Source organism: Brugia malayi, assembly GCF_000002995.4.
Source record: "Brugia malayi strain FR3 genome assembly, contig: Bm_v4_ChrX_scaffold_001, whole genome shotgun sequence".
NCBI lineage: Eukaryota > Metazoa > Nematoda > Chromadorea > Rhabditida > Onchocercidae > Brugia > Brugia malayi.
This window is the reverse complement of record NW_025062479.1, coordinates 20616232-20640769: the sequence shown is the minus strand read 5'-3', so window position 1 is coordinate 20640769 and position 24538 is coordinate 20616232. Positions and strand designations below refer to the sequence as shown.

The following is a 24538-nucleotide window of genomic DNA, read 5'->3' as shown; positions in this document are numbered from 1 at the left end:
TTTGATCTTTCAACTTTTTAATATTATAATTTGAAAATATTTACAAATATGAGAATTAATTTTAAATTTCTAGGAAAAATTTATTTTTTTCATCCTTTCTGCTGAATTATGCTTTCATTCCTATAGGTCAGGCTTTAAATTCGTACTGAATGAATTTCTTTAGTTCTGATTAAACAAGGTTAATGTTTAAATTAATCAATTTACATTATGTTAATTGAAATAATGTCAAGTGTAAGTTTGAGTATAATTCATTCACATTTTCTTCAGGTGCAACTATCTAGTGGGAGTCCAAAGATATGCTTCTACCGCAGCAGAAATGACAAATATTGTTATTAATTTACTCGAATTTTGAGAAAGCTTCAGCGTCTATATGTTGCTTAAATATAATTACTTGCTTAATACTATTACCCATTATTTCTTTTTTTTTTTTTTTCATGTCTCAAAATAAACATGCTAAGAAACAGCATGTTTATTTTGATATAAACCACTCATTAATATAAGTACTTTGTAGCTCAGTCACTTCACTTAGCTAGCTCAAATTTTTACAAACCATTTTAGATAGGTGGGCAAGTAAATTTGGACCGTGGGGCCGGCGATATATATATTCGACTATGAGCTAATTCTATATTATATTTGTATTTTAGAAAGATGAACTGTGTAATTATCCCCGCATTATTTCTATTTGCGAACGTTCAATTTGCATTAATATTTGGAAAAATGTACGTCGAAAATTTTCTGAACAGCTAATATTTTAAAAGCAAATAAATAGCCATAGCTGATTTGTCATTATTAGTATCTTACAATCAACAATAACACTTTCTTAGTTATGTTTTCAATTCCAATTTCTTTCACGTCTCCTTTTAACAGACTTTTTCAGTTCTTCGATTGACTATGCACAATTTAACTTTGCGGTCAGCTTGTTGAAAGAAATAGGACAAGGTGGTAAATCTGCCATATTATCTCCTCTTTCCGTGTCAACCGCACTTTTTATGATTTATCTCGCAGCAGATAAAGAAACAAAGCAACAACTGCAAAATGTTCTTGGAGGAAGTAATTTTTGAAATTTCATTGAAAACTTGCTTTATACAGAAATGTTAACTGCATTAGAATTCCAGTGCTATAATTAACAAATTTTGGAAAGTTACACAAATAAAACATTTCAGCTGCAAAAAAAGCAGAAGTTCGAAAATATTTTGCCCATTTGCTGGCAGTTATTGATGCGAGAAAAAATGAAAACTACACACTGAATATAGCAAATCGTTTTTACGTACAGCAAGGATTTTCTGTAAAGGAAAGCTTTGCCAGAGTACTTAGATTTTATTATGGTGAAACATTACATAGTTTCAGTAACGAACAGAGTCAACAAGTTGCTCAGGTTTGATCTATGATAAAAACAAAGATTAAATGAGTAGAGAAAGATGTAATCAGAAAGGAAGAATGATACAATGGTAGCTACTATCTCTTAAGTGGTTCTATTTCTTAGATTCAGCAATTCCAATTGTTTAAAGAATTATTGTCTTTGATTATTGTAAATGACAATAGTAAAGTTCTCTTCCAGGAAATCAACAATTGGGTATCGCAAAAGACTAATCGTAAAATAACAGAGTTAATAACAGCAGGCGATATCAATAAGAACACTAAAATGTTGCTACTAAATGCAATATACTTCAGTGGTACTTGGGAGACACAGTTTGATGACATGAATACTCATGATGAAATATTTCATATTTCTCAGCACGAAACGAAAAATGTGAATATCTTCTGGAATGTCAAAATTTGAAGCGGCAAGCTGTTTCTTTCAAAACTCATTCATGTTGAATGAATTTGTCTGTGCTTTCTCTCTATCATTTCTATCTTCCTAGGTGTCAATGATGACATTACAATCGGAATTCCCGTACTATGAGGACCATTCTGTGCAAGTTATCAAATTGCCTTATATTGGTGAAGAAGTGGAAATGGTCTTCATATTGCCAAAAACACGCTTTGGCTTGCAAAATGTTCTGAGAAATTTAACGGGTCGAGATCTACTTTCATATATTTCTTCAGCTACACCAAACGATGTATCGGTAAAACATTGTCATTTGCTTTTTCCGATATGCTAATCGATTTGTAATTTTACAGTTTTATTGTTATCGATTTAATGTTCTTCGGCTTTCAGCTAAAATTACCGAAATTCCGTTTGGAAGGGAAAATGGATTTGAAAGAAACTCTACAAAAAATTGGTATTGAAGATGCTATCAGTGAAACAGCTAATTTCAGAGAGCTTACTAATGATGCAATCTCTGTAGGCAACATCATGCATAGAGGCTTCATTGAGGTTTGTGAAAATTCTCGCTAAATAAGAATATAATGTAATCTTTTTAATGACCGCTTGCTAAAAAAAAACCATAGATTTTGGTTATTCACTTACAGGTGAATGAAAAAGGAACCGAGTCAGCTGCTGCCACGATGCTTGATTTAGTACCTCTCATATTTGCAGTACCTAGGCCATTCATTGCTGACCAACCATTCCTATTTGCAATTGTTAAGAACTTGAACACAATTCTGTTTGCAGGCCAATTTGCCAAGTGATTCTTTGTATAATTTTCAATGTTACGACTTCCATTAGAAAAACCAATCGTTTATAGACTTTGGTAAATTAGTTAAATTTGAATACGCTTACACATTTCTCACAACAACATTTCATTTTCTTTCTTTCAGTCATCATTCGCGTTAAAATACAATAATTACAAATGCAAACTACAATTTCCATCTTAATCTGAGCTCGTGCAAAGTAAATCATTTTATTTATGCTTTTTTCTAATTTTTAAAAAGAACTCAGGAATTCATTGCCTTCTGCTTAAAAGATACGGAGAAGAGTTTAATTAGTTACATAGTTACAAAAAATTTTCTCCTCAGAAAAGGAATTACTGAGGAGAAATTAATGCGTATCGGGTTACATATTCACACTCTCGAAACCGCTAATGCAAAATGGGTGGAATATATCCAGCATATTTTGACCTTATTAAAAACAGAAGAAGAAAAGACAAAGTATAGTAAAAGTATGGACGAAGACAAAAAAGGTATTTTAAATCTGATAAAAATAAATGACACTGAGCTACTACTGCAACGTCTCAAACAAGGCAGAACAAAAGATGATAAAAATTTAATTTAAACAATAATTACAATACAACTACAGTTTCGAAAATTAGAACTTAAGATGGTTGTAGCTGATTAAACTATTCTCCGTATCTTTTAAACGAACCCCTGAACTCTTTCATCTAAATGTTTGAAAAAAAAAAAATTGCATAAGTGATTTACTTTGCTAGAAACTATCATCATACAAACTATATATATATCTTTTTTTTCGTTTTAGCAAGAATAATATAAGTAGTAAATTTCATAAATGCAAAAGCGACTGAAATGACTTTGTGGTAAATGCTTTTAAACTCAGTTAAAAGAAAATTTCTTTATTAAAAAATTTCTAATCTTGCAAAATCAATTGTTTCTCAATAGCTCCGATATAAGTAACCTCCCCACATGGCCAGTACTATACAGACACAAAGATATGATCCACAATAAGCAGTTCACATACAGAAAAGAGATCAATCTAACAAAGAGCTGTCAGTATATAAGATAAATGCCAGGAAACCAAGTAAGAAATAAGTCAATCTTTAGTTTTATGGGGGTAATACAATTTTATTTGATATAATTTGTACGTTATTTGGAGGTTCGCAAGACTTATTTCAAATTTCGTGATAAAGTCAATGAGTGTCAACGATTTGAGTGATCGCATAATTTGTAGTGTTTTACACAATTATTTGTTCTTTTCTCTCCGTAAACAAAGGGTGAATGAAGTAACATTTTATAATATACAAAGACTTCCGACTATCGATAAATGGAATGGCGAAAAAAAGCTTAACAAATAGGTTTATACCAGAAAGTTCTATACCCAAAATAAACCAAAAGCACGTACAACTTATCAGCTGATTATCACTTATTAATTGACAAAGTGCATATATAAATTAAAAATAAACAAGGTGTAAACTGAATTTACAAAACATCATGTATATATGTATATATATAGAGAGAGAGAGATAAAGTGGGCATAGAAGCAACTTACTCTTCGTAGAATGATATTCAAAATTATGAAACAATTAACTAATTAAACTATGTGGATAAGCACAAAATCATTCTTTAAACGGCTTAAAATAAAAGCCTTTGAGATGGTTTACGAAAATTACAAAATGTATTCATCACATATTTTTCCTTTCTTTATATGCTGCGCAGATGAAACAAATCAGGAACAGTTAAAAGGGTTCTATCATTTTCTGGAACAAAGTTACACTTGGAGCAAAACAATTTCTAATAGTGCTAAATCACCAAAAAAGCTTTATGTGCGTTGTAAAAGATATTGATCTATTGCTTGATCTATTCCTCTTCTTATACCCAAACCTTTTACTTTTACATCACTGGGTAAGTTATTGTATTTTTATACATTTTGTTATATTTTAGTTTCAGTCTGATATCTGTCAGCTGCATGCACGATTTTCAGCAAATATGGAGTATGCCAAAATATATGGCCCGAATCTGCCAACCCACTGTAAAAAAATGACGTTAGACAGTATTAGCAGCCTTTCACTCATTTGTTTTACTTTAGATTTACAACAGTATCAATAATTGCTAGTTACGCATGTCGGAAAAAACCAAATTGCAATAATATATCAGAACAAAATTTTATTAATTCATGAGACTGGAGATTGATTAAACTGAACATTCTTCAAAAAAATGTAAAAAGTGTTCCAAACTGTATTTCACGTAAGTAATCATTTATCCATTCTCATAAATAACACCTCTAGAAATTACCAGTATATTATCATTAATATTTTGTGAGTTGTTGACGAATAAAATTCGTTACAATAGACGGTGAATCGTCTTTACAAACTCCAAACTATAATCAGGAAGCTTCCCTAACAAATCCCCATGTTCCCGGTATGGAACATTTTGTCGCAAAATTTTAGTAGGGTAGGAAATATGTTCGATGAACCCTAAACTTTTTGTTTTAACCATGCGTAGGTTGTAAACCCTTTACACATTGTTTCCAATAATGTTTATACCTCTTTGTCTCCACTCATGTTTTTGCTGTGTATTCTTTATATATTGTTTGCAATAATTCGTTACAGTAAACTGTTTTCTCTTTCTTTTTTTTTCTTTGTTTCTGATGTAAATCCTTTATACATTGTTTCCTACCTAATATTTAAATCTTAAATTGCCTCTCCTTTTCTTTGTTTACATTATATATTTATATAATGTTCAAATGAAACGTTTATCATTCACACGAATTCAATAGAATCCAATGTTCAAGAGTATTTTAAGTAATTTGAACTTATTACGTAAAATGAATAAATAATAGGCTTGTAACCACAATTTAAAAATTTATTAAAATTTAAATATGTAAAAGATGGATAAAAATTGAGCTCGTAATATGGCTCCGTAATGGACGAAACTTTGTTGGAATACCAAAACAGTCGTAAACATTGCAAACAGGCACGAACTACTCTTTTTGATTAAAGTAATCGGTATATTATTTCTAATAACTTCACCACTTTTCCTGTTTGCTATGGTGAAAAATGAATTCGTAACAACAGTCATATGGATAAAAGTATAACAAACAATTCGTTTGTAAAAATCGTTTTTATTACTACCTGAAATATTGCCAAATTAAGAAGGGTCAGCAGACATAATTGCTAACAACTTTAAAATTGGTGATGGAACACTTTTTCATTATCTCAACTTGTTTATTGTGGCCTGTTAGGTAAAGAATTGATCCAGTACAGATTCAACTGGTTTTCGTGGATTAGAGCTGCGATTTGGATTTCGAAGTATTTTAGAGAGGTGTGCATAGCAATTTGGCGTTCAAACGGATTATTGGGCTTATCAAAAAGATTCTAAGAAGAGCAATAAAGAGGGAACTTTTAAAGGAAAGAGAATTAATAACTTTATTGTGGAAATAAAAGGAATACTTAATGCCTGTTCACTAATACATTTTAGGCTCTGATGACTATAGAGTTATACGCCCAGTTGACATCATATCACCAAATGTTTCATTTAGTTATACCAAATAATATGACAGCAATTAGGATGAATATATATATATATATATATATATATATATATATATATATATATATATATATATCCTTGTTGATGAATTGGTTCATCTTTTGTTCCGCCTTGTTTGAAGCGTTGCAGTAGTAGCTCAGTGTCATTTATTTTTATCAGTTTTAAAATACCTTTTTTGTCTTCGTCCATACTTTTACTATACTTTGTCTTTTCTTCTTCTGTTTTTAATAAGGTCAAAATATGCTGGATATATTCCACCCATTTTGCATTAGCGGTTTCGAGAGTGTGAATATGTAACCCGATACGCATTAATTTCTCCTCAGTAATTCCTTTTCTGAGGAGAAAATTTTTTGTAACTATGTAACTAATTAAACTCTTCTCCGTATCTTTTAAGCAGAAGGCAATGAATTCCTGAGTTCTTTTTAAAAATTAGAAAAAAGCATAAATAAAATGATTTACTTTGCACGAGCTCAGATTAAGATGGAAATTGTAGTTTGCATTTGTAATTATTGTATTTTAACGCGAATGATGACTGAAAGAAAGAAAATGAAATGTTGTTGTGAGAAATGTGTAAGCGTATTCAAATTTAACTAATTTACCAAAGTCTATAAACGATTGGTTTTTCTAATGGAAGTCGTAACATTGAAAATTATACAAAGAATCACTTGGCAAATTGGCCTGCAAACAGAATTGTGTTCAAGTTCTTAACAATTGCAAATAGGAATGGTTGGTCAGCAATGAATGGCCTAGGTACTGCAAATATGAGAGGTACTAAATCAAGCATCGTGGCAGCAGCTGACTCGGTTCCTTTTTCATTCACCTGTAAGTGAATAACCAAAATCTATGGTTTTTTTTTAGCAAGCGGTCATTAAAAAGATTACATTATATTCTTATTTAGCGAGAATTTTCACAAACCTCAATGAAGCCTCTATGCATGATGTTGCCTACAGAGATTGCATCATTAGTAAGCTCTCTGAAATTAGCTGTTTCACTGATAGCATCTTCAATACCAATTTTTTGTAGAGTTTCTTTCAAATCCATTTTCCCTTCCAAACGGAATTTCGGTAATTTTAGCTGAAAGCCGAAGAACATTAAATCGATAACAATAAAACTGTAAAATTACAAATCGATTAGCATATCGGAAAAAGCAAATGACAATGTTTTACCGATACATCGTTTGGTGTAGCTGAAGAAATATATGAAAGTAGATCTCGACCCGTTAAATTTCTCAGAACATTTTGCAAGCCAAAGCGTGTTTTTGGCAATATGAAGACCATTTCCACTTCTTCACCAATATAAGGCAATTTGATAACTTGCACAGAATGGTCCTCATAGTACGGGAATTCCGATTGTAATGTCATCATTGACACCTAGGAAGATAGAAATGATAGAGAGAAAGCACAGACAAATTCATTCAACATGAATGAGTTTTGAAAGAAACAGCTTGCCGCTTCAAATTTTGACATTCCAGAAGATATTCACATTTTTCGTTTCGTGCTGAGAAATATGAAATATTTCATCATGAGTATTCATGTCATCAAACTGTGTCTCCCAAGTACCACTGAAGTATATTGCATTTAGTAGCAACATTTTAGTGTTCTTATTGATATCGCCTGCTGTTATTAACTCTGTTATTTTACGATTAGTCTTTTGCGATACCCAATTGTTGATTTCCTGGAAGAGAACTTTACTATTGTCATTTACAATAATCAAAGACAATAATTCTTTAAACAATTGGAATTGCTGAATCTAAGAAATAGAACCACTTAAGAGATAGTAGCTACCATTGTATCATTCTTCCTTTCTGATTACATCTTTCTCTACTCATTTAATCTTTGTTTTTATCATAGATCAAACCTGAGCAACTTGTTGACTCTGTTCGTTACTGAAACTATGTAATGTTTCACCATAATAAAATCTAAGTACTCTGGCAAAGCTTTCCTTTACAGAAAATCCTTGCTGTACGTAAAAACGATTTGCTATATTCAGTGTGTAGTTTTCATTTTTTCTCGCATCAATAACTGCCAGCAAATGGGCAAAATATTTTCGAACTTCTGCTTTTTTTGCAGCTGAAATGTTTTATTTGTGTAACTTTCCAAAATTTGTTAATTATAGCACTGGAATTCTAATGCAGTTAACATTTCTGTATAAAGCAAGTTTTCAATGAAATTTCAAAAATTACTTCCTCCAAGAACATTTTGCAGTTGTTGCTTTGTTTCTTTATCTGCTGCGAGATAAATCATAAAAAGTGCGGTTGACACGGAAAGAGGAGATAATATGGCAGATTTACCACCTTGTCCTATTTCTTTCAACAAGCTGACCGCAAAGTTAAATTGTGCATAGTCAATCGAAGAACTGAAAAAGTCTGTTAAAAGGAGACGTGAAAGAAATTGGAATTGAAAACATAACTAAGAAAGTGTTATTGTTGATTGTAAGATACTAATAATGACAAATCAGCTATGGCTATTTATTTGCTTTTAAAATATTAGCTGTTCAGAAAATTTTCGACGTACATTTTTCCAAATATTAATGCAAATTGAACGTTCGCAAATAGAAATAATGCGGGGATAATTACACAGTTCATCTTTCTAAAATACAAATATAATATAGAATTAGCTCATAGTCGAATATATATATCGCCGGCCCCACGGTCCAAATTTACTTGCCCACCTATCTAAAATGGTTTGTAAAAATTTGAGCTAGCTAAGTGAAGTGACTGAGCTACAAAGTACTTATATTAATGAGTGGTTTATATCAAAATAAACATGCTGTTTCTTAGCATGTTTATTTTGAGACATGAAAAAAAAAAAAAAGAAATAATGGGTAATAGTATTAAGCAAGTAATTATATTTAAGCAACATATAGACGCTGAAGCTTTCTCAAAATTCGAGTAAATTAATAACAATATTTGTCATTTCTGCTGCGGTAGAAGCATATCTTTGGACTCCCACTAGATAGTTGCACCTGAAGAAAATGTGAATGAATTATACTCAAACTTACACTTGACATTATTTCAATTAACATAATGTAAATTGATTAATTTAAACATTAACCTTGTTTAATCAGAACTAAAGAAATTCATTCAGTACGAATTTAAAGCCTGACCTATAGGAATGAAAGCATAATTCAGCAGAAAGGATGAAAAAAATAAATTTTTCCTAGAAATTTAAAATTAATTCTCATATTTGTAAATATTTTCAAATTATAATATTAAAAAGTTGAAAGATCAAATTTCGTTAGCTTATGTTTTCAGCGATAAAAAGAAATGATTATACAATGATAGAAGTATGAAATTAACATTTTGACTGTTAACAAAATATTTCTGATAAGATATGAAGAAGACACTGTTTCATTCTACAACTCATTGTATCAACGGTACTATATATCAGTGATGTTTACAAGTTTTGTATTCAAGAATTGCTGCTGAAAAAAAAATGTATATTTGAAATAATCTAATAAGGAAAATTGACGTTTTACATTATGTTATCAAAGAATAGCAATATTCATTGTTTTGTTAGCAGGAATTTGTGATTTCTTCGTAGATTTAATACAAATTAAGAATTAAACAGAGAATTGCTTGCAGCTTGAAACATTTTATTGGATGTGAAACTTAGGGAAAACTTTTTAAATTTTTTGAAAAAATGAAATGACATGGCAAATATTTAGAAGTTTTGATAGATGATCAAATTTTTATGAGCAACAACAGTAAAGAAATAATTTTGTCTCATGTAAATTTTTGCCTGAGATACTACGTTTATCAAGAATTGAAAAAAATGTAGTACAAAAATTTTTCCAATAATAATGAATAACCAGAAAACAATCTTTGGTAATGTTTGCACAAGTGAATGGTACGATAAAAAAAAACAAATAAATGCATTCACTCACTTTCAGTCTGCAAAATGTATATGTAACCTTAAAGGGGTAGATATGAAATGAAAGAGTAAATGGTTGCGAGTTGAAAATAACAAACAAACATCGATAATTTACTTAACTCAGTGATATAAATACTTTCCAGCTTACTGACACCACACTTTGCTGGCTTGTGTAGTTCCAATCTATTTTAGATGGTAGAAATGAAGCTGGACCACGGAGCAGCAATTCTTGCTTTATATATTCGATTATGAGCTAATTCCAAGCTTTCATAATTATATTTACGGGATTCGAGAGCATTATTTGTGTTCCATTATTTCAGCAGGTTGAGTACTAGATTAGTATTTCAGAAAGATGAATTATGCAATCATCACCGCATTACTTCTATTTGCAAGCATTCAGTTTGTATCGATATTTGGAGAACTGTACGTAGAAAAATTAAAGCTTTCCTAAAGACATTTCACAGTAATGAAATAATTAAGCTATTGTTAGTGTCTAACCATCATCAATGATACTTTTTTCTTAGTACATTTCCAAATTCAGAATTTTTATTTCTCATCATTAACGATCTTTTTTTAGTTCATTGCTAGATCATGCGCTGTTTAACTTTACGGTGAGCTTAATGCAAAAAATAGCGAAGGACGATAAATCAGCCATTCTATCTCCTCTTTCTGTATCAACTTCACTGTTTATGGTTTACCTCGCAGCGGATGGCAAAACGAAGGAGCAATTGCAGAAAATTCTTGGTGGAAGTAACTATAGAGTGAAAATATTTGAATTTAAGATTTTTTTCTTATGAGTTGTATTTTATTACCAAAGCAGCGAAGGTTTCAGTAGCCTAAAATGTCATGATTGGAAGAATATATTATATTTCAGAAATAAAATGATTTTGACTAATTTTAATTTTCAGCTGCAAGGACATCTGATCTTCGACAATACTTCGCCAATCAAATAGCTGATAGCGCAAACATAAAAAGCAAAAAATACAAGTTGAATGTAGCAAATCGTTTTTGCATAAGGGAGGGATTTTCTGTAAAAGACAGCTTCAAAAGAATGCTCCGAATGTATTACAACGAAACAATGCATGAATTTAGTTTTGAGAAGAGGAAGGAATTTGTTAAGGTATGTTCATTGACGAAATGCAAAAATGATATGAAGATGGAGAAGTGAGGCTGAAATAATATATATGTACTAGATTAAATCTACACGAACACCAATTAATGAATTTGGAACGAAATAACCAAACACTGCGCTAATGTTCAATTTTAATATATTTTTAGGAAATCAATAAATGGATTTCGAGTAAAACAAACAAGAAAATTAAAGATTTAATAAATGAGGACAGTATCAACAAGGATACAAATATTTTGCTCATGAATGCAATTTACTTCAAAGCCACTTGGAAAAAACAATTCATGAAGATTTTGACCAAAGAAAGAGAATTTCACATTTCTGAAAACGAAATGAAACGAGTAAATATGTTAATATTTGTTACAATTAGCAGCCTCTAATTTATTTTAGAATGCTTACACATTGAATAAATAAATACATGTGCACTTTTTCATCACCATTTCTTTTCGTTCAGATACCGATGATGATGAATGACATTAAATTGCTTTATTACGAAGATAATCTTGTGCAAGTTATCAAACTACCTTATACTCGCCCTAAAATAGAAATGGTTTTCATACTGCCAAAAGCACGCTTCGGCTTATCTGATGTTCTAGCAAAATTAACGGGTGAAGATCTATTCAAATATATTAATGATGCAAAAAAAAACTACGTTACCGTAAGTGATTCATTCAATTGTAATTAACTTCGCTAAACAAATTAGTGCATAAAATTATGGGTGACAAAAAAAAAAAAAGCATTTCCAATGGATTTGTTGCTTATTTTTGCTTGCTACCTTTATTTTATTCCGTTCTTTCTGTCATTTCGGAGTTACTTCAGGTCATTATACCAAAATTTCAAGTGAAAGAAAAATTAGATCTGAAAGAAGCTCTACAAAAAATTGGCATCACAGATGTTTTCAGTGGAACAGGCAGTTTTGGAGAGCTAGTAAATAATACAGTTTCAGTTTCTATTGGCAAAGTTATGCATGCAGGCTTCATTGAGGTTAGTGTGAACTTTCTTTTAATGGAAAATTAACAATCGTTTCTTTCTGAATATTTTGAAATTTTTTGGAAATTGTAAATTTTATTCTTTTCCTTACAGATAGATGAAAAAGGAACGGAATCAACGGCTGCCACAGTAGTTGATTTAATAGATCGTATGGGTACGCAGCGTCGTTTTGTTGCTGATCATCCATTCCTCTTTGCAATTGTTGACAATTTGAAGACTGTTCTATTCATAGGTCAATATGTGAAATGATCCTCTGAATAATACTTTGAATTTCAAGCTTTGCAAAATGTTGATATTTGATGCGACTTGATTTTTTTACAATAAATCTATTAAGAAATAGGTGTGCACATGTTGACAGCCTTATTAATAATTTCAAATTCTCCTTCAGTCCAAATTTTAGTCACAAAAAAAAAAAAAAATACATGCATAATTTATTCGGCATGCGGACATTAAGAAAATCTTATTTCATCAATTACTGTCTGGAGTTTGTGTTTTCTTATCAATTCTCTAACTTCATTTTCTAATCCTTCTAGTTATCTACAACATACAGCTTGTGACAAAATGATGTTGACAAGATTCTGAACTGTACACTGTAGTGGGATTTTCACGCAAGAAGTTTGTGATTCTGTTACTTTCTCCCATTTAAATGAGCCTTTCGAATTACTCCGGAATAAGCAAATTGAAATTCTTGAATGGTGATAAGTTTCAAGAAATGTAATATTATAATTGGTAGTACAAAAGTTAGTGGATAACATTTAGTAATTTCGAGTAATTCTTCTGTTCATGCCTTTGCACCATGATATCAGAAAATACAATCTTTATCAAAATTGGATTCATCCAATTTTTTTTTCACCCATAATGAAAATTCATTAACCAATTAGCAATGCAATACGGTGTAAAGGTTGAAACAAAGGATAATAAAATATTAGTTAATTGATCCAATAAACAAAAAAATGTTATTTGATTGTAAATAAAAGTCATTTGGGAAAACATGAGTAGTTATTGGTTATAAAATTTCATTATAAAATTTTATCACAATCCAGTTTATATTGCATCATCATAGCATTTCTTTCATGTTAGCCTATTAAAATTCTCAAATATTGACCATATAATTTCACTTTTACTTGAGCTTCATATTTAATTGCTGTCATATATGTTACTACATCAACAAATAAATTATAAAAACTAACTAACGAAACAATGAATATTGCAACATGATGTGAAACATGATGTGCGTCAATTTTGCTCACTCAATTATTTCAACTAAGCAGTTATATGCCTTTCCTTGATTGCCAAACCTTGGGTTTTTCTTGGATTTAAGTATTATAAACATTACTGAAACACGTACATGTGTAGATTGTTATCATAAAAAAATTTTGATTATTTGAATAACTTTATGGCAATTTAAATAATATTATGATAATTTAATTTAACATGATGACAATTTAAAAATATTTGTAATTATGAGAATTTAATCTCCAGGTGCGACAAATGATAATTAGAAAATGCTATGGAATACATTTACTTAAACACTGAATTGGATCAAATGCAATTTTACTCAAGCATATATCTATCTCTAAACGCTGAAATAATAGTTTGTTTTCTTATTTATTAGTTATGGCCTAATCAGCAGTCTATTAGATCATTATTTCTCTTATTTTTTTCATTTTCATGCTCTGAACAAATTTATTTATGCATGCACACATATAAATGGATCAGAAAGGTCATTAAAGATTCAATGTTTCCAAAAAGTGAAAAAAATAATAGAACGAAGCAAAATTACAAGCAAGAGATATAGGTTAAGACGTTTAGGAATCTAAAATAATGGTTTTTTAGGTGTCAGATGTTTTAACTTTTTTTCAAATTTCACATGATTTTTTGTTTTCTTACAACATTGGCCAGCAAACAGAACATGTTGAGACTTACTAACAACAAAAAACAGGAATGGTTGATCAGCATTGAATATTATATTCTTTCGAAATACGAATACAGGAGAACCAAATCCGATTTCCATTGTTGTTTCCATCCCTTTTCCATTTACCTATAAATACTCGACAGTAAACAAAGTCCAACAGTTGTGTTTTTAATTCTTGGACCCGCTAATTTTTGAACGAAAAAACGTGATCATACAAACCACAAATGAAGCTCCATGTATAATATTGCCAACGGAAATTGGACTGTCGGTAAGTGCTTTGAAGTTGGCTTTTTTGCTGATAATATTTGTCATGCCAAGCTTTTTCAAAATATTTGCCAAATCTAATTCTTGTTTCAACCCAAACTTTGGTAATTGTAACTGAAAATGAAACAAACTAGACAAATTATCTACTAAGAGGTTCTCAAAATGTTTAAAATGCAAGAATTTCAGCCAATGAAACACATTTATAGGAATTAATTTGACAAGGAAGAAATTTTTTCACGCTGATCACTTTGAAATTGCTTTATTTGCTGCAAGTGCTTGCTTTACGAGTTTTTTCGGACAAATGGCAACTCAGAATTGCTTATCATAACACATCATTCCGTATGATTTCTCGTAATTTGTTTGAAAAAAAAGAAAAAATAGTAATTTACCTCTACTTTAGTTGGCACAGCATTTTCAATGTACCGTCTTAAATGCCTTCCTGTCATCTCTTCGCGAACCTTATGTAATTCAAAACGAGCTTTTGGCAATATAATTACCATTTCTATTTTATCGCTGACATAAGGAAGCTTGACAACTTGTACAAGTTTGTCTTCGTAATACTTCAGTACTGCATTTAATTGCATCATTGGCATCTGAACACGATGTAATCGCTTAACATACAAACATATTTGGAACAAACAATAAATGCAGAAAAGAAAAAAAAAAAAATTTGATAGATTGTTCTAACTATAATATTCAACAAAAAGTCTACCCCATTCGACTTCTTTTGAGAATCAGTGGAGAATTGTTTCTTCCAAACACCCTTAAAGTAAATTGTGTTCAGCAATAGCATTTTGGTTTCTGAATCAACTGTGGTCCTTTCTACCAATTCTGTAATCTTATTGTGAGTGTTTTTCGAAGCCCATCTATTAATTTCCTGAAAAAAAGAATTATGTTGCGGTACTTAATCGAAAATCGCAGATCAAATGAACAAAATTGAATTTTCTGGAAATAGCAATAGGAATAAATAAATTTAAAAAACAACAATAACAACAACTATCTTATCCCTTCTTCATATTCATTTTTATTTTTTATCATTAATCATGCCTTAATAAGTTGACCACTTCGTCCATCATTGAATCTATGTAGCGTTTCGCCAAAATAAAATTGAAATATATGGGGAATGCTCGGCTTTATTGAAAATTCTTTTGGTACATATAAACGATTTGCTATATTTAGCATATAACTTTTACTCTTTGTACCATCGCTACTTGCCAATAATTTACCATAATATTCTTGAATTTGTGTTTTCCTTGCATCTAAAAGAATCAGTTAAATATTTATGAACTTTGATCAATATGGCATTTTTAGTGCCAAGAAGAAACTTTCCAATGACCTAAAAGTAGATTAAACTGCTCGATTAAATTATTCTTCAAAATTGTAATTACTTCTTCCAAGAATTTCCGACAATTTTTGCTTGGTTTCACCATCAGCTGCGAGATAAAGCATAAAGAGTGCGGTTGATATTGAAGCAGGGGATGAAATCGTTGATTCATCGTTCTGTGCTATTTCTTTTATCAAAGCAACAGCGAAGTCGAACTGTGCAGTGTCCGTCGACGAACTGGAAAAGTTTATTGAAGAAAAAATTTAAGATTAAAAAATATATTTAAAATTAAAAATATAACAAAAAAAAAGTGTTTTTGTTGATGGTAAGATGCTAGCAATGACATCATTAGCAATAGCTATTTGAATAGTTTGTTCAAAAAATATTTGTTATTTCAGAAATTTTTAGTTCTCCAACGTACATTTCTCCAAATATCACTACAAATTGAAAACTCGCAAAAAGAAGCAGTGCAGCTGTGATTGTTTGATTGATCATCCTAAAATATCAATGAAGTTCCTAAATAAATATCTGAACATGAAATAATACAATATTATAGACAGAACCTATCATCGAATTTTCTACATCACCTAAATTGGTGTTTTCAAGGCTTAGGATCATTTGAGAATGGAAATTTATAGTGGTACTATTCATTCTCTTGTCATGGTGGTCTTTGACTTTATTTATAGGAATGGATAAATATTATTTGCTAAGATATCAATGATTTGCAATTGCATTCTTTTGTATATTTCAGATAAAATGTAGTTTAATTTTATTTAAGCATATTATCTGCTTTTATGTTTACAAATTGCTCTAAAAATGTGCTTGCAATTTTGAAAGCTTTAAAAATTCTTTCTATATAAAGGTCATAGTCTGCAAAATGTCAATAAATCCTTATTGATTCAATTTCAACATGTTTGACTTCTGTCGCGAATTCAATATCGCAATATTCCAGTTAGTCATATGCCAAAAATTTGTTATCAAATGTTAACAATTTGTTCTCACATTCACAAATAATCTCATTTTTTCTTTTCTCTATCTCCTGTGTGCAAATGAATTTAATATCTACGGTAATTCACAGGCTAATCTTTGTTATCTTGTATTTAAATGAACATCCGGTTTAATATCTATGGTAATTCATTGTAAGTCTATTGTAAATCATTCCCAACTCTTAACATATATAAACCTAAGATTAAACAACATAAGGGCTTTTAATGGTGATCAAGGTGGAGTCACTATCGTCCACAATCGTCTTATTTTTCTTTTCAAGTATTAAGTATTCCTGCTCTGCATATTCGACTAACCCATAAAGTCAACTTATCTTCACGACATTTACCAATTCTCAGTAATTTCTTCTTTTTCCAAGTATTACATGTACAATCAGTTTAAGCGCTGTCATCAATAATTTTCAGTACTTTTTTATTTGCTCACTTTTCCAACTCTCTTAAAACAGCATTCTTATTATCTGTCCAATGTGAGATCCATTTGTAAAATTTTGGTTACTTTTACTAAGCGCTTTTTTCCCTTTTTCGTCTTTATTGATGATAATTATTCTTTCTATTCAAAAGTTATAGTTTGCAAAAAGTCAACAAACTTTTGCTGATTCAGTTACAACATGTAACATTTGCCGTTTTCTATTACCAATTTGTAGTAATTCCATACCACATCCTCATTCCATTTCTTCAATGTTAAGCTGTTAAAGCAAACATTAACCACACAATTTCACCCTTCCACAAACTTTAGACAAATTTTTGAAGAATTTTTTTAAAGTTTTGCTTTAATGTTTTTAACTGCAATGATGTTTTGAGCTGCAACCAATTGCGTTTAATTTTTAATTTGTATTAAATCTACGAAGAAATCACAAATTCCTGCTAACAAAACAATGAATATTACTATTCTTTGATAACATAATGTAAAACGTCAATTTTCCTTATTAGATTATTTCAAATATACATTTTTTTTTCAGCAGCAATTCTTGAATACAGAAGTTGTATATATCACTGATATATAGTATCGTTGATACAATGAGTTGTGGAATGAAACAGTGTCTTAATAATTTTTGATCCAAAATAGAGCACAATTAGAATCAGATCAAAGAGTTACAGGTACATCTTTTAACTCTAGTTACTTCAATACACCCAATTAGTATTGAATGTAATTCCAAACGAGGTACGATAATTTGTTTAATTGGAGTAATATGTGATTTAGCATGAATGAGAAATGTTGAATTCTTACCATATTTTCTGATTTTAAGAACATGTACTGCTGCTGTGTATGCTTGATTTGAAGTATCCGAAAATACATGTTTTTCTAATTGATCTGATGGGTTTATTGCAAATCGAGGTAGGTATATTATATTCTTTGACCAACTTTGTATCATTGATTCCCATTGTTTTTATTCCTGATAGTTTAAAGACTGTCCCACGATTTGTTTTGTTTTTGTAAAAGTTGAAGAAAAAATTTGAGTGTAATAATTAAGGGGACTAAAAACCTTAGAGGGTCCATAATGTGAAGCAATAAAGTACAAGGTAATTGTGTTAGTTATTTTCTTTTCATTTCATGGTTAAAGTATAATACGAATTACATTCAATTCATAAATCCAATTTATACCAAGAAAACTACCTTTGTTAGAATTAGCCTTGTTGTAGTCGGGTAATCTTTCACTAAATTTTAAATCATTCAAAATAAATTCTCTAATATTCATAGCTGCTCTGTCAAAGATAAGTTTTGTTTGTTCGTACTTTAACAAGGCATCCTCTGTACACATCGCAGATAAAATTATGTTATCAACATAAATATTTTTTCTTATTTCTGCTGCTAATTCGTTATTTTCTTAATTCTATTGTAAAAATGCTTTTTCGATATCGAGCAGTATTACTGTTTCCATCATTCTAAAACGCAGTAATACATCCACTAGATCCGGTAGCAAAATAGGTCCTCTGTACAAGACTTCATTTAAGCTTTTAGAATCTCTAAGATGTGCTGAAGTGTCATAAACAATTGGGATTTTTGTAGTTGACTTATTAGGAGTTAATACACCATGATGAGGCAGATCCACTTTTTCAATTATACCCAATTGTTCTTGCTTCTTTATTATGTTGTGATGAATTGACTCTTCTTGTAATCGTTTGATGAGGTTCTTCAAACGACTAAGGCATATAGACCATAGTTATTGCTTAATTTGCCTTTAATATTCTTTCCATGGCCAACGAACTCTATATCTTCTATTACACTTGATTATTGACTTCCTGAATTGTTTTAACACCTCTTCATCGTCATTAGCATTAGGTTGGCCATTGATTCCCAAATTTTTTTTTTTTAATTTCAAAAAAATTTCTAATTCTGAGCAAGAACTTACATTGGCTGCACAGACTGGTCTCGATAACCGTTTGGTATTCGTCTCCACTTCCAGTGATCATCGGTCCCACATTTATTTGTAATAGTAGGAATCCAAAATTTAGTTCTTGAATTTTACTTGAATTCCACGAATTTGATGAAGTAATCTGCTCCAATCAATATGTCAGGCTGCTTGCCTGGTCAACTCTAATCGATTTGCTAGTTTCTTAGATATAAAAGATAATTGCGAACCTACATCAAATAATGCTAATGCTGTTTCTCTATGATGTGGTAATGATGGATTAAAGACAGTTATTTCTTTCCATAATAGTAGGATTTCCATACCTTCCACCTTCGTAATTGTACTTGTTTGCGACATTATTATGGTTGGTTGAATAGTCCGCCATTTTATGCATTTCTTCCTTTGCTGGTTCCAATTTGGATATGTTGTTTTGATCGCATGTGTCGAGAATTTTTTGTTACATAGAGCACTATTGTGAGAAGCTTTGCAGTAGAAACATCTTATCTTTCTGCTGCATTCTTTACCTTGGTGAGTTGATTTCATGCAAATAGTGTATCTCTTTATTTCTTTGAGGCGTTTCAGTCGAGAATCCATTGATGAAATGTTTTACATTTATTGTCCCAATGGTTTTTACTACAAAATATGTGCTGTCTTTTTTGTTTGGTTTTACTATTTTATCGAGGAATGAGAAATCTCACCTCTATTCTAGACAGTCACCAATGCAAAAGTTTCTTTATGATTTTTTGGGTTCGCCTTCCTGTATGAGGTGTATTTTCTTTCCATAAGGGTAAATGAGAACTGATTTCTTACTCGTCCGTTCGTGTTGATTAAGTTTCGGAGGAATTTCCTTAATTTCATTATTGACCATGGACTGTCGATCGTTTTTTGATGATGCACTTTGTCGAGTATCCATCGAGATAGTCTACTCTCGATTGTATTTTCAGTGCTGGAATGTTCCAAATTCTCTCCTAGCATTTCTAATTGTCGAAAAATTCTTTCCATTCTTTCAACAATTTCAATCCATTCCTTATCGTTTCGTTTGATTGACTGTAGTTCATTTTACAGTAATTTCATTATTGTCGACGAGTTTTGGTTTTTTTTTTGGTCAATATTTGGCGCATAATTTCGTAATTTTCTAGGGCAAGTCAAAGCCTCCTACTAATTATAGTGCTGAACCTTTTAAACAGAAAATTAAATAGTTCATTTTTTGGATTTGTGGGATATCCTGGGAATGTACAGCCACACTGAACCCACTCAAAACTTTCTCCATTGTCGGGATTCTCCATCGAAAGTGGGAAGAGATAGCTGAGGGAGGTTGATGTTGCGATAGGATGTTGGCGTTGTCGATTCTACTATTGAGGTTTAGAAGTTATTTGTTTGATTTCATTATTAAGTTCCCTCTTGTACGTAGTCAACGTGATGATGGCTTCGTGCTTTAGAATGAAGATATTTCGCTCTCCCGTAGCTATAGTCAGGTATAGCAAAACCTATTTAATACTTCATAATCCCCTCATAAAGCTTTCACATTCTAAATTAATAGTAATCAAACTTAATAAAAAAAAAACAAAAATCATTATAAAAATTAAAATCATAACCCAAATCAAAAGAAAAAAATCATTAAAAAAAATTTTTAAAAAAATACAAAAAATTCATTAAATAATGAATAGCTTACAGCCACAATTAAAAGATGAGTAAAGTTAAACATGTAAAAGAGAAAAATGTCGATGTATTATGGATTTAGGGAATACTGAAATGTGCAAAACATCAAAATTCCCACCAAAAGCTCTCTCATTCAGTAATACCGCCTGTGAGTGATTTCAAAGTAAATAGAAGAAAAGAATTTTCCAGAAGTATTTGATAACATTTTTGGTGTTTTTGTAGTCTTTCTGGTTGTTTTTATTATAATTTCTTTTTTTTTTTTTTTGTTTTATTTATTTTTTCCTGTCCTTTCCTCACTGAGAGCTCATTTGAGTTGCAAGAGTCGAATTATAATTAGATGTCGAATATTCATCTTGGTTATCTGTCCTCATCTCGACTGGGCAGCTTTGGCGTAGTTATTTGACGATGGCAAAAATTTCACCGAAAAAGCAGAAGAATGAGAAAGCCACCAAAGAAGCAGAAGCAGAAGCAGAAGCAGAAGCAGAAGCAGAAGCAGAAGAAGAAGAAGAAGAAAAGCAGCTGGAGCCGCGAGAAGAAAAGAAGGAAAATCGTTTTGTTTGAAGCGCTTTGGTTCCTTTTGTTACACTGACGCGTTATTCTGTCCCAATGATCTTTGGCGCAAAAGGTACGTGACGTCTTCTGTCCTTTCTTTTCTTTGTTGCAGTCTGAGAAGATATATCACTGTTGCGAATGCCGAACTTGTCTCGGAGGTTTTGCACAGGCCTACGCGTTATTGATTAGAGTTGGCTACTTCTAACCTGGTCATTCGTAATGACCAAGTCCGATAGGAAATTTCTAAACTTCGGAACCGACCTAATCTAGTATCCAACGTGGTGTATGTTTTTTGACACTTTCAGTATTAGAGTGTTCCTCTCCTAGCCGTCTTCTTATGACTTCGTAGTTTTCTAAGGTATCTTACTATTTGCAAAGTTTTTCTACTTAAACATGAATGCAGATAATGCAACTTTTGAATTTCCGGAATTGCTTATGAATGGACTACAGCAATGAAACTACTCCAAAACTGCCGCCATTGTCTGGGTTCCCAGTAAAAGTGGGTAACAATAATTGGGAAGATTGACTACGAAATGGGTATGTGAGATGGGTACAAGTTTTGACTGCTTCTTTGGTTGCAGTAATTCTTGTGAGATTCGCATGAGATTCACACTTCTTTACCTTCAAGGAGCATTCGACATAATCCACTTCTCCTTTCTCCTTCATACTTTTCTTCCACGACATTTCTTCCTTCTTTTTGTTTTGGTAGTAGATTTCGGGATATAATTGAGCCACTTGTCATTTGCAGCAGCGTATTGATGTAAAGTTGAAACCTTTGAACTTTGCTTTCAATTATTCGTTTTCTTGATAAAACTCTTATTACTGCTCCACTATCAAAGTTTGATCCAGAGACGTTGTTCGTGTCATTTTTTTTTAACTTTCCTTAGCCGGATAGATACTGTGGTAGTATTAGCCAAAATCGTATTATAATGAATAAAAGTACCTTGTTCCAACTCCAAACCACAAACAAGAAAGACTCCTCAGTCTCCTCAGACTCCTCAGTCTTTCTTGTTTGTGGTTTGGAGTTGGAACAAGGTACTTTTATTTGTTAACAACTACGGTACATAATTATTATTCTATGCTAACAACCTTTTTTTTAATTTTTTTAGAGTTTATCTACGAATATAAAGTGAAGAGGGAGAAAAAATTTTGAATTTAAATGAATGGACGAGAATAAGTTCCTTCTATAGTAAGCATTAACATAATAATCAACTAAACAAGAAACTGTTAACCTTCTCAAATCCAATTATAATTTACAGTTACTGGTGAACCAACAAACAGCAAAGAAGATCAACGTAATATGGAACTGGCGACCTTGTAAACAATTTAATTGGAAGCTAATTTCAACATATATTCTTTGTTAGCAAACAATGCAAAGATGAACTAATTTCAGTATAATTGATAGATGAATACTGGGTAAATGATTTCCTACATGAGATTTGTCCCAAGAATATTTAATTAAGACAATTTAGCTTATGAATTAACACAGGTTTATTTCTACATATTACTATAATTTCGTTCTTTCCGACAAATAATATCACTGATAAGAATCCGTTCGAACTGATACTATGAAAATTTTTCTGGCATGTATTTGATTAATTGCTATCATTGTATGATTGTATTTTACATTGAATAAATTATGGAAGTTTATTTTGGAAATTTTTTTATCTAAAAAAAAAAACGGTGGTAATTTTTTTATATTAGATAACTTTTTTGAAAAATGCTTTCTTGTTTCAAAGATATAAAATCTAAGCAAAATATTGGAGTTTAAGCGTATATTAGGAACTGCGAGTTCTTTTTAGCACTGACGAGTTGAGACAGTTTAAGATTAGGCCAAATAATGGTTCTTACTTTCATTTGCATCAAATATTTTCGTGAAACACTTGTTAGATATATAAGTTTAGGCGCATGAATATTCGCTGGATAAAAACAGAATAGTATTTCAAATTATTCATTGATATTTTGAAGTTTTTGAAATATAAACTTTTGCATACTAAGAGAATTTTCTGTGCATAGATAATAAAATTCAAGCAGAATTTATGATAATTCATTATGGTCTGTTAGCTTCCAGTCGTATACAATGTTGGAGAAAATGAAGGAATATAGATACTTCTGATTTCATTGATTCGCTTCCATTTTGAATCCAATATGATTTAACTTAAATTTTCCTCCCTAACAATACTTTAATTTCATTTGATATATAAGTGTTTTTATCAGCTTATTGTTTTAAGTAGTTTTTACTTGTTAATTGAGTTAAACCACTATAATGAGAAGGTTGCTGAGATATTATCGTTTATGATGGATAATGAAACAAAGGAAATAGTCCAGACAAATTTTTTCTTTTTGCGACTTCTGACATTTGCTTCAGCAATTCTAACTCCCTAATATATTTCCATTTCCTTCTATCTCATAAATTTCCTCTTCGTTTGGTTTAAAAAAAATATCTTCATCGCATTTTTTTTTCCTTTTTAAACTTACTCATATTTTGTAAACATGTAGAATATGACACTATTTACTTCTGAAATGACTAACAGCAAAATGATTTCATCGATATTCTTCTTTTGTTATAAAATCTGATTTGACGATATAAATTTCAGCACTAATTCATTTAACTTCTTTTTTTCGAGACATGAAGAGGGAGTGAACATGAACTGAATAAAAATTAAAACATAAACATTTGTCCAGTCTGGAAAAAATTTTTTTGTCGAAATTTTCAACAGCCAAGCTATTGTTATTAAATGAAAAAATTATGTGATATTTAATGATTTAATCGAATATATAAAATTCAAAATTTTGTGATTAATTCCAATTGTGCGCACTGCTTTTAAATCAATAATAAATGGATTTCTAAAACAATTCAAGTGATCCTATTTGTTAATTATGCTAATTATTTTCAATATTTTTTTCATTTCATTATTTGAAATGCAACTTTGAATGAATAAAATTGTTGAAAAACATCAAAGAAATATTTTTCCCCACTTTATTTGAATGAATAACCAAAAACTGTAATTTATTCGATCTTTAACCTTTTAAAATTATTGACACAATTAGCTTATAATAAATAATCAATGCACCATCATGACAGATGATAATTTAAAATGCTGTGCAAAGTGATGTTTTTCTGCTTGCGTATTTCAGCATCTAGCATATACGACAAATAATTATTTGATTGAAATTCATCATTTTGTTTCCTTGGTAACTTATTGCCAACCAATACAATTTATCATCATTAACTTTATTGTCAGTTGAGACTTTTGCACGCCTTTGTTATATAAAACTTGCATATTAAATACAAATATTTGTTTGATTAAATGATTATATTTTATGAATGCTGTACCATAATTGCTTAAGCCGAGAAAAAAATGCATCGCATTTG

At 30.7% G+C, this 24538-nt stretch overlaps 6 protein-coding genes across 8 annotated transcripts; 3 read left to right on the top strand and 3 right to left on the bottom strand.

Moving 5' to 3' along the window:
- Positions 1-648: 648 nt before the first annotated feature.
- Positions 649-2571, top strand: Bm3467 (serpin, putative; the record flags this gene model as incomplete). 3 transcript variants are annotated; one of them, XM_001896611.2, is made up of 6 exons in its annotated part: positions 649-719; positions 878-1050; positions 1164-1375; positions 1559-1750; positions 1863-2066; positions 2159-2338. In XM_001896611.2, 6 exons carry the CDS (start codon positions 649-651, stop codon positions 2336-2338), a joined length of 1032 nt encoding a protein of 343 aa, XP_001896646.2. The 3 variants fall into 3 exon arrangements, with proteins under 3 accessions (XP_001896646.2, XP_042931498.1, XP_042931499.1); XM_043075564.1 differs by lacking the exons at positions 649-719; positions 878-1050; positions 1164-1375 and adding an exon at positions 2413-2571 and having other exon boundaries at positions 1643-1750; positions 2159-2317; XM_043075565.1 differs by lacking the exons at positions 649-719; positions 878-1050; positions 1164-1375 and having other exon boundaries at positions 1643-1750.
- Positions 2572-6763: 4192 nt separating this feature from the next.
- On the bottom strand, positions 6764-8686 carry Bm18052 (Uncharacterized protein; the record flags this gene model as incomplete). Its single annotated transcript, XM_043075563.1, has 7 exons — positions 6764-6922; positions 7018-7176; positions 7269-7472; positions 7585-7776; positions 7960-8171; positions 8285-8457; positions 8616-8686. The coding sequence occupies 7 exons, from the start codon at positions 8684-8686 to the stop codon at positions 6764-6766; spliced, it is 1170 nt and encodes a 389-aa protein (XP_042931497.1).
- Positions 8687-10326: 1640 nt separating this feature from the next.
- Bm18051 (Uncharacterized protein) lies at positions 10327-12342 on the top strand (the record flags this gene model as incomplete). Its single annotated transcript, XM_001896612.1, has 7 exons — positions 10327-10397; positions 10552-10724; positions 10883-11094; positions 11253-11444; positions 11558-11761; positions 11923-12087; positions 12187-12342. 7 exons carry the CDS (start codon positions 10327-10329, stop codon positions 12340-12342), a joined length of 1173 nt encoding a protein of 390 aa, XP_001896647.1.
- A 1567-nt stretch (positions 12343-13909) lies between these two features.
- Bm8614 (Uncharacterized protein) lies at positions 13910-16091 on the bottom strand (the record flags this gene model as incomplete). Its single annotated transcript, XM_043075562.1, has 7 exons — positions 13910-14134; positions 14228-14386; positions 14662-14865; positions 14985-15149; positions 15320-15531; positions 15661-15833; positions 16018-16091. The coding sequence occupies 7 exons, from the start codon at positions 16089-16091 to the stop codon at positions 13910-13912; spliced, it is 1212 nt and encodes a 403-aa protein (XP_042931496.1).
- Positions 16092-18432: 2341 nt separating this feature from the next.
- Bm18050 (Uncharacterized protein) lies at positions 18433-19345 on the bottom strand (the record flags this gene model as incomplete). The annotated part of the gene is made up of 3 exons (XM_001896608.1): positions 18433-18742; positions 18952-19056; positions 19275-19345. The coding sequence occupies 3 exons, from the start codon at positions 19343-19345 to the stop codon at positions 18433-18435; spliced, it is 486 nt and encodes a 161-aa protein (XP_001896643.1).
- A 1358-nt stretch (positions 19346-20703) lies between these two features.
- Positions 20704-21171, top strand: Bm8615 (Uncharacterized protein; the record flags this gene model as incomplete). The annotated part of the gene is made up of 2 exons (XM_001896607.2): positions 20704-20758; positions 20948-21171. The coding sequence occupies 2 exons, from the start codon at positions 20704-20706 to the stop codon at positions 21169-21171; spliced, it is 279 nt and encodes a 92-aa protein (XP_001896642.2).
- Between the last annotated feature and the right edge of the window lie 3367 nt (positions 21172-24538).